Raw genomic sequence first — 10,777 nt, 5'->3', positions numbered from 1 at the left:
TTAAGAACTGGTCCGAAAGCGAAGACTCAAGTACTTCAGAGGAATCAGTTAAGGCTGGGAAACGGTGTGGGGAAAAAAAGGTTGCAGTTATCTTAAAGAATGTGCTTAAGGCAGTGAAGACAGAAATGCTGGAGAAACTGGGGTTTGTAACCTGGAAGTCGGACACAGATTTTTGGGTGGTCCCAGAAGGGTTTAAACCTGCCAAAGAGTGGGTTCCTGTTTTTCGTGAAGAAGTGAATTATGTGGACCATTATGTTTAAATTTGGTTAGTGTGTTTTTTGTTTAGTATTGTTTAAAATGGCCCCCAGGCTTAGTGTTGGGGCGTGATCGTTTGGGGAGGTGCACTGGAAAGGAGGTGTGCTTATGCAAATTATGCTAGTCTCTATAAGTTAAAAATTATGAAAAATTAAAGACCAGAATGATGAGTTGGAGATAAATGCTACAGGTTGAGCATGATTGAAGGATTAGTTCCTTTGGGAACAATGCATGTTATCTCTAAACCTGATGGTTTAAAAAAAAAAAAAAAAAAAAATTGTCATGCTAGTTGAAGACTATTGCATGATGGTTCCAGGAAAAGTTGTAAAATAGAAAACTGTTGACTGACAGTACATAAACCAATCAGAATGGCTTATTTTGAATGACAATTGCATCAACCAATCATATGGTCTCAATTCTAAACTAATTTGCAAAAGAGATATTTTTGCTCTCCATGACTTACTAAGTTCCTTCCTCATCCTAGGCTAATTGGAAACCTACAGAACCAGCCACAGATGGTTTATAACTAGAAACTTTTTGACCAATTGTCTTGCTGGTTGAAGACTTTTGCATGGTGGTTCCAGCAAAGGTTGTAAAATAGAAAACTGTACACTGACAATACATAAACCAATCAGAATGGCTTATTTTGAATGACAATTTCATCAACTAATCAGATGGTCTCAATTCTAAACTAATGTGCATAAGGTCATTATTTGCTCTCCATAACTTAAATGAGGTACTTCCTCACCCTAGTCTAATTGAAAACCTAAAAAACCAGCCACAGATTGTTGATAACAAGAACATTCTTGACCAATTGTTGTGCTGGTTAAATACGGTTCCAAGAAAAGTTGTAAAACAGAAAACTGTTGACTGACAATACATAAACTAATCAGAATGGCTTATTTTAAATGACAATTTCATCAACGAATCAGATGGTCTTAATTCTAAACTAATTTGCATAAGGGCTTTTTTTGCTCTCCATAACTTTCTTAGGTCCTTCCTCACCCTAGTCTATTGAAAACATTCAGAGACAGCCAGAGATGGTTAATAACTAGAAAGTTTTTGACGAATTGTATTGCTCTTTGAAGACTATTGCATGATGGTCCCAGCAAAAGTTGGAAAATAGAAAACTGTAGAATGACTGTACAAAAACCGATCAGCATGGCTTATTTTGAATGACAATTGCATCAACCAATCAGATGGTATCAATTCTAAACTAAATCAATTCAGGGCTTTATATGCTCTCCATAACTTACTGAGTTCCTTCCTCACCCTAGTCTAACTGAAAACCTACAGAACCAGCCACAGATGGTTAATAACTAGAACCTTTTTGACAAATTGTCTTGCTGCATGATGGTTCCAGCAAAGGTTGTAAAAAATAAAATTGTTGACTGACAATACATTAACCAAACAGAATGACTTATTTTGAATGACAATTGCATCTTATAATCAGATGGTCTCAATTCTAAACTAATGTGCATAAGAGCTTTATTTTACTCTCCATAACTTAAAAGAGGTCCTTCCTCACTCTAGTCTACTTGAAAACTTACATAACCAGCCACAGATGGTTGATAACAAGCACATTCTTGACCAATTGTCTTGCTGGTTGAAAACTATTGCATGATGGTTCCAGAAAAAGTTGTAAAATAGAAAACTGTTGACTGACAGTACATAAACCATCCAGAATGGCTTATTTTGAATGACAATTGCATCAACCAATAAGATGGTTTCAATTCTAAACGATTATGCATACGGGCTTTATTTGCTCTCCATTACTTACTGAGGTCCTTCCTCACCCTAATCTAATTGAAAACCTACAGAACTAGCTGCAGATGGTTGATAAGAACATTCTTTACGAATTGTGTTGCTGGTTAAAGACTATGGCATGATGGTTCCAGCAAAGTTTCTAAACTAGAAAACTGTTAAGTGACTGAACATAAACCAATCGGAATAGCTTATTTTTGAATGACAATTGCATCAACCAATCAGATGGTCTCAATTCTAAACGAATTTGAATAAGGGCATAATTTGCTCTCTATTACTTACTGAAGTCCTTCCTCACCCTAGTCTAATTGAAAATATACGGAACCAGCCACAGATGGTTGATAACAAGAACATTCTTGACCAATTGTCATGCTGGTTGAAGACTATTGCATGATGGTTCCAAGAAAAGTTGTAAAACAGAAAACTGTTAACTGAATTTACATAATCAGAATGACTTTTTTTGAGTGACAATTGCATCAACCAATAAGATGGTTTCAATTCTAAACTAATTTGCATAAGAGATATTTTTGCTCTAGATAACTTACTTAGGTCCTTCCTCACCATAGTCCAATTGAAAACTTACGAAACCAGCAACAGATGGTTGATAACAAGAGCATTCTTGACCAAAATTCTTGCTGTTTATAGACTATTGCATAATGGTCCCAGAAAAAGTTGTAAAATAGAAAACTGTTGACTGACAGCACATAAACCATTCAGAATGGCTTATTTTGAATGACAATTGCATCAACCAATCAGATGGTCTCAATTCTAAACTAATTTGCATAAGATATATTTTTGCTCTAGATAACTTACTGAGGTTCTTCCCCACCATAGTCAAATTAAACACCTTCAGAACCAGTCACAGATGGTTAATAACTAGAACGTTTTTGACCAATTTTGCTGGTTGAAGACTATTGCATGATGGTGCCAGCAAAGGTTATATAATAGAAAACTGTTAACTGACAGTACATAAACCAATCAGAATGGCTTATTTTGAATGACAATTGCATCAACCAATCAGATGGTCTCAATTCTAAACTAATTTGCATAAGGGCTTTATTTGTTCTCATAACTTACGTAGGTTCTTCCTCACCCTAGTCTAATTGAAAACTTACAGAACCAGCCACAGATGGTTTATAACTAGAACATTTGGGACTAATTGTCTTGCTGTTTAAAGACTATTGCATGATGGTCCCAGGAAGAGTTGTAAAATAAAAAACTGTTAACTGACTGTACATAAACCAATCAGAATGGCTTATTTTGAATGACAATTGCATCAACCAATCAAATGGTCTCAATTCTAAACGAATTTGCATAAGGGCTTTATTTGCTCTCAATAACTTACTTAGGTCCTTCCTAACCCTAGTCTAATTGAAAAACTACAGATGGTTGATATCAAGAATAATTTTGACCAATTGTCTTGCTGGTCAAAGACTATTACATGATGGTCATAACAAAAGTTGTAAAATAGAAAAGCTGTAGAACGACAGTTCATAAACTAATCAGAATGGCTTATTTTGAATGACAAATGCATCAACCAATCAGATGGTGTCAATTCTAAGTTAATGTGCATAAGGGCTTTATTTGCTCTCCATAACTTAAATGAGGTCCTTCCTCACCCTGTTCTATTTGAAAACCCTCAGAACCAGTCACAGATGGTTGATAAGAATATTATTGACCAATTGGCTTGCTGTTTAAAGACTATTGCATGATGGTCCCAAAAAAAGTTGTAAAATAGAAAACTGTTAACTGACTGTACATAAACCAATCAGAATGGCTGATTTTGAGTGACAATTGCATCAACCAATCAGATGGTCTTAATTCTAAACTAATTTGGATAAGAGATATTTTTGCTCTAGATAACTTACTGAGGTTCGTCCCCACCATAGTCAAATTAAAAACCTTCAGAACCAGCCACAGATGGTTAATAACTAGAACCTTTTTGACCAATTGTCTTGCTAGTTGAAGACTATTGCATGATGGTCCCAACAAAAGTTGTAAAACAGAAAACTGTTAACTGACTGTACATAAACCAATCAGAATGGCTTATTTTGAATGACAATTGCATCAACCAATTAGATGGTCTCAATTCTAAACTAATTTGCATAAGAGATATGTGTGCTCCCCAATACTGTTTGAGGTCCTTCCTCACCATAGTCTAATTGAAAACCTACAGAACCAGCCACAGATTGTTGATAACAAGAACATTCTTGACAAATTGTCTTGCTGGTTGAAGACTATTGCATAATGGTCCCAGGAAAACTTGTAAAATAGAAAATTGTTAACTGACTGTACATAAACCAATCAGAATGGCTTATTTTGAATGATAATTGCATCAACCAATCAGATGGTCTCAATTCTAAATGAATTTGCATAAGGGCTTTATTTGCTCTCCATAACTTACTGAGGTCCTTCCTAACCATAGTCTAATTGAAAACCTACAGAACTAGCTACAGATGGTTGATATCAAAAATAATTTTGACCAATTGTCTTGCTGGTTAAAGACCATTGCATTATGGTCCCAACAAAAGTTGTATAATAGAATAGCTGTAGATTGACAGTTCATAAACCAATCAGAATGGCTTATTTTGAATGACAAATGCATCAAACAATCAGATGGTCTCAATTCTAAGTTAACGTGCATAAGGACTTTATTTGCTCTCCATAACTTAAATGAGGTCCTTCCTCACCCTATTCTAATTGAAAACCTACAGAAACAGTCACAGATGGTTGATGAGAATATTATTGACCAATTGTCTTGCTGGTTAAAGACTATTGCATGATGTTCCCCCAAAAAGTTCTAAAATAGAAAACTGTTGACTGACAGTACCTAAACCAATCAGAATGGCTTATTTTGAATGACAATTGCATCAACCAATCAGATGGTCTCAATACTAAACTAATTTGCATAATATATATTTTTGCTCTACAATACCGTTTGAGGTCCTTCCTCACCATAGTCTAAATGAAAACCTACAGAACCAGCCACAGATGGTTGATAACAAGAACATTCTTGACCAATTGTCTTGCTGGTGAAAGACTATTGTATGATGGCCCCAGGAAAAGTTGTAAAATAGAAAACTGTTAACTGACAGTACATAAACCAATCACAATGGCTTATTTTGAATGACAATTGCATCAACCAATCAGATGGTCTCAATACTAAACTAATTTGCATAAGAGATATTTTTGCTCTAGATAACGAACTGAGGTTCTTCCCCACCATAGTCAAATTAAAAACCTTCAGAACCAGCCACAGATGGTTAATAACTAGAACCTTTTTGTCACACCAGGGGACTCAGTCGACAAGACTGAGACCTCTGGTGGGGACCTGGACCGGTACCTGAACCGGGGAGGTTGGAGAGGACCCCTGCGCATGAACTGCGCGACAGTGCACCCAGAGCCAATGAGTAGTCAGAGGTAAAAATACAACCAGGTTTATTATGCAGAAGGTTGTAATGATACAGACAGTAAAGTATGCAGGAGTAATGACAGTTCATGCAGATTGCAATACTTTACAGGGATGATGAATTGTGGAATCGATGGTGGAACATCGGATGGATATCGGAGATGGAGACTGTGGGTCCGGAATGACGGACGGAAGAAGAAGCTTGACTGTGGGTCCGGAATGACGGACGGAAGCTTGACTGTGGGTCCGGAGTATCGGACTATCGATGGTGGAACATCGGAGATGGATGATGCAGGAGCATCGGAGGACCAGAGTCCTGAAACTAGGCTGGATCGCTGGGCTGACGAGGCAGGCTCACAGGTGATGGAATAACCTGGATGTCGACAGGAGATGGAATAACCTGGAACGCTCTGCAGAATGGGAGACAACACCAGCGGAGAAATACACTTGCACGGAGACAAGGACAGCTGACCATATACAGGAGACAACTGAAGCACTAGCATTGATCTGAGAGCTCCCAGCATACTTATACCCACTGGGTGGCCAGGATTGGCCGGGCAGGTATGACTGGGAGATCAGATCACACAGGATTGGATGGGAATGACATGTGACTGGGAAAACATGGCAGCCCCCATGTCAGGCTATGGCGGGAAAGTATGTTTGTGCACGCCATGCTGGATACTGGGAGCAATGGCGGCGGACAGGTGGACCGGCGTGCATTGGGCACTGTCACTGGGGACAAGGAGAGCGGTGCACCGCGCAGCCGCGGACTCAGCAGCGCTGAGCAGACTGGAGGATGGCAGCGATGATGGCGCACGGCAGACAGGACGCCGGCAGAGGTGACGTCTGGACCGCAAGCTGAACCTGCGGAGGCACTTAGCCGGTAAGAAAGTCTGTCTGACAGCTCGGATCGTGACAGCACCCCCCCCTTTAAGGGTGGCCCCAGGACACCTTTTAGGCTTGCGGGGAAACTTGGAGTGGAACGCCCGGATGAGTCTGGGAGCATGGACATCGATGGCATTGGTCCATGATCGTTCTTCGGGGCCGTAGCCCTTCCAATCGATCAGATATTGCAGACGACCATATCGGATGCGAGAGTCCAAGATCTTACTGACCTCATATTCTGTTCCACGCTGGGTGCAAACCTTGGGAGCCTTGGGGAGCTTGGAATGAAAGCGATTCAGAACCAGCGGCTTGAGCAGCGAAATGTGGAATGTAGCTGGCACTTTCAAATAGGGCGGCAACTTGAGCTTGTAAGCTACAGGATTGACGACTCGCTCAACTGGGAAAGGACCAATATATCGGGGAGCAAACTTCATCGATGGCACTCTCAATCGAAGATTCTTGGTTGACAACCAGACACGATCTCCTGGACGGAGGGCTGGCACAGCTCTGCGTTTCCTGTCGGCAAATTTTTTGTACCTGCTTGAAGCCTTCAGAAGTGAAGAACGAATGAGCTTCCAGGATTTGACGAATTGCCGGATGGTCGTGTCGACCGCTGGAACAGAGGACACAGGTTGCAGAGTGAAGTCAGGAACTCGAGGATGAAACCCATAATTGGCAAGGAATGGAGTGACATTAGATGAAGAATGATATTGGTTATTATGGCAGAACTCTGCCCATGGAAGAAGTTGAGCCCAGTCATCTTGGGAAGAAGAGACATATGTGCGGAGAAATGCTTCAAGGTCCTGATTCACCCTCTCCGTTTGGCCATTGGTTTGAGGGTGGTAGGCTGTGGAAAACTTTAGTTTGATTTGAAGCAGGGAGCACAGGCTTCGCCAGAATTTGGCTACGAATTGGACTCCTCTATCGGAGATAATTTCGAGAGGCAGTCCATGAAGCTTGAATATCTCTTTGATGAAGAGCTGGGACAGCTTGGAAGCTGACGGAAGACCGGTGAGGGGAACGAAGTGAGCCATCTTGGTGAACCGATCAACAATCACCCAGATGGTGGTGAACTTGTCAGACTCTGGAAGATCAGTTACAAAGTCCATAGAAATATGCGTCCAAGGACGATGTGGCACTGACAGTGGCATCAATTGCCCAGGAGGAGACTGACGACTGGTCTTGTGCTGAGCACATTTAGCACAAGCGGAAACAAAGTCCTGTACATCCTGTTTGAGGGACGGCCACCAGTAGGACCTGGTGATAAACTCGTAAGTTTTCTGAATGCCTGCATGGCCAGCGAATTTTGAAGAATGCGCCCAACAGAGCAACTTCTTTCTTAGAGCTGGCTTTACATATCTTTTCCCTGTAGGGGGCGTGAGATTTGAAACTCTCGTTGCGGAGAATGCCACTGGATCAATAATGAAGTGTTGATGTGTGGACTTAGACTCACTTTCTTGCTCCCATGAGCGGGAAAGGGCATCAGCTTTTCGGTTTTGTGTCCCTGGACAGAACGACAGCTTGAACCGGAACCTGGAAAAGAAAAGTGTCCATCTGGCTTGACGGGGATTTAAACATTGAGCAGACTTGAGATACAGAAGATTCTTGTGGTCTGTGATAATTGTGATCTCATGAACAGCGCCCTCTAGAAGATATCTCCACTCTTCTAATGCCAACTTGATGGCGAGAAGCTCTTGGTCACCGATGGCATAGTTACGCTCTGCAGGCAGGAATTTACGGGAGTAAAACCCACAGGGATGAAGACGACCATCGGGCGCTTTCTGCGAGAGGACTGCCCCGACACCCACTGAGGAGGCATCAACCTCGAGAATAAAGGGCAAGGTAGTATCAGGTTGTCTTAAAACAGGAGCGGAAGTGAACCTCTGTTTCAACAGATGGAAGGCTTCGATGGCTTCTGCCGGCCACTTCACTGGATTAGACCCCTTTTTAGTCAAGGCAGTGATGGGAGCCACAATAGAAGAGAAGTTACGAATGAATTTTCTGTAATAATTGGCAAAACCCAGGAAACGTTGAATACCTTTCAGCGAAGAGGGAATTGGCCAATCTTGGATGGCCTGCAGTTTTCCTGGATCCATTTGAAGACCGGAACCGGAGACAATGTACCCTAGGAAGGGTATAGACTTCACCTCGAAGACACATTTCTCCAGTTTACAGTAGAGATGATTAGCTCGCAGCCGGGACAGAACCTCTTTGACCCAATAATGATGTTCTGTGATGTTATTGGCGTAGATTAAAATGTCATCGAGATATACAACTACATGACTGTAAAGAATGTCCCGAAAGATCTCATTGACATAGTGCTGGAACACGGCTGGGGCATTACTGAGCCCAAAGGGCATGACGAGGTACTCATAGTGGCCGTCTCTGGTATTAAACGCCGTCTTCCACTCGTCGCCCTCTCGTATGCGGATGAGATTATATGCACCTCTCAGATCGAGTTTTGTAAAGATGGTTGCACCGCTGACACGGTCAAACAGCTCGGTGATGAGAGGCAGCGGATATCGGTTCTTTACTGTAATGTCATTGAGGCCGCGATAATCAATGCAGGGACGTAAGCCTCCATCCTTCTTTTTGACGAAGAAGAATCCTGCGCCAGCAGGAGAAGTCGAAGGACGGATGAATCCCTTTGCCAGATTTTCCTTGATGTAACTGGTCATGGCTTGAGTCTCTGGAAGAGAGAGAGGATAAGTTCTACCTCTGGGTGGTTCTTTGCCTGGGATAAGTTCGATAGGGCAATCCCACGGTCTGTGAGGAGGTAGGACATCAGCGCCAGACTTGCTGAATACATCTGAGTACTCTTGGTAGGGAAGAGGCGGAAGGTCTGCTGCATCGGCTGAAGAATGACGAGCTGGGAGTACCTTTTGGAGACAGGTACCGGAGCAGGAAGGATCCCAGGAAAGGATTTCAGATGTCTTCCAATCAAGACGAGGATTGTGAAGACGGAGCCAGGGTAAACCCAGAACCAGAGCATGAGTGGCTCGGGGTAACACCAGGAAGGACAAAAGTTCAGTGTGCAGGACTCCCACTTTGACTGTAAGTGGCAAAGTTCTGCGGGAGACTGTCGCATCAGGAATCCTACTGCCATCCACAGCAGTAAGGAAGACAGTCTTGGAAAGACTTTCAGTGGGCAACCCCCACTTGCGGACCAGTTCTGCAGTAACAAAGTTGCCAGCGGCACCGGAATCAAGAAGCGCGGAGACAGTCTTGAAATGCTGACCAACTTGTAGAGAAACTGGAAGGACACAATCGGTTGCTGATGGAGAGGACTTAATTACTCCTAGCCTACCCTCTCCTTGACGGGCTAGGAGGAGGAGTTTTCCTGACGCTTTGGGCATGCAGAAATTTGATGTGCAGGATCGGCACAATACAGGCAGAGCTGTGCCAACCGTCGACGTCGACGTTCTCCTGAAGACAAACGGAAGCGGTTTATCTCCATTGGTTCTTCTTTGGAATGGACCGCTGGAGCAGTGGGTAAAGAAGGCTGAGGAGTTGGCACTTTAACTGGAGCGCTCTTGTGACGTTCTATAGCCCTTTCTCGGAAGCGTAGGTCTACTTTAACACACAATGAAATAAGGTCACTTAGACCTGAGGGTAAGTCTCTTGTAGCAAGTTCATCCTTGATACGATCGGATAGGCCATGCCAGAAAGCTGCGTATAAGGCCCCATCACACCAGGAGAGTTCAGACGCCAGAATCTGGAACTGGACCAGATATTGCCCGACGGAGCGGGATCCCTGTCTGAGACGGAGGAGTTCAGTGGAGGCGGATGCTGATCGCCCAGGCTCATCGAAGATACGCCGGAATGTTGACACGAAGTCCTTGTAATTGGACAGGATGGCATCAGATCTTTCCCATAAGGGAGACGCCCACTCTAGTGCCGCTCCACACAGGAGGGAGATGATGTAGGCGATCTTAACCCTTTCAGTAGGGAAGTTACTGGGTTGCAGCTCGAAATGAATCTCACACTGATTGAGAAAGCCTCGACAGGTCTTGGGGTTCCCATCATACTTGGTGGGGACAGACAGATGAAGGCGAGGTGCAGCAGCCATTACAGGAGGATGAACGGGACTTGGAAGTTCTCTGACAGGCTCAGGGCCACTGAGAGTGGTCTGTAACTTATCCAGCCGGGAAGACAGATCTTGCAGGCAATGAATCACTTGGCTCTGCGCAGCCTCTTGCTGATCCAAGCGAACAGCCAGTTGCTGTACAGGGCTGGGTGGAGAAGCTTGGTTTGCGGCTGGATCCATTTGGCTAGTGCTTACTGTCACACCAGGGGACTCAGTCGACAAGACTGAGACCTCTGGTGGGGACCTGGACCGGTACCTGAACCGGGGAGGTTGGAGAGGACCCCTGCGCATGAACTGCGCGACAGTGCACCCAGAGCCAATGAGTAGTCAGAGGTAAAAATACAACCAGGTTTATTATGCAGAAGGTTGTAATGATA

At 43.2% G+C, this 10,777-nt stretch overlaps 1 protein-coding gene across 1 annotated transcript; it reads right to left on the bottom strand.

Annotated features, from left to right (window-relative positions):
- Positions 1-439: 439 nt before the first annotated feature.
- LOC146058461 (uncharacterized) lies at positions 440-9,669 on the bottom strand. Its single transcript, XM_083170747.1, has 3 exons — positions 8,304-9,669; positions 6,162-7,397; positions 440-501 (listed from the first exon to the last, which is right to left on the bottom strand). Exons 1-3 carry the CDS (start codon positions 9,667-9,669, stop codon positions 440-442), a joined length of 2,664 nt encoding a protein of 887 aa, XP_083026873.1.
- Between the last annotated feature and the right edge of the window lie 1,108 nt (positions 9,670-10,777).

This window comes from Crinia signifera, chromosome 2 (genome assembly GCF_055691185.1).
Source record: "Crinia signifera chromosome 2, ASM5569118v1, whole genome shotgun sequence".
Taxonomy (NCBI): domain Eukaryota; kingdom Metazoa; phylum Chordata; class Amphibia; order Anura; family Myobatrachidae; genus Crinia; species Crinia signifera.
This window is presented reverse-complemented; position numbering and strand designations above follow the sequence as displayed.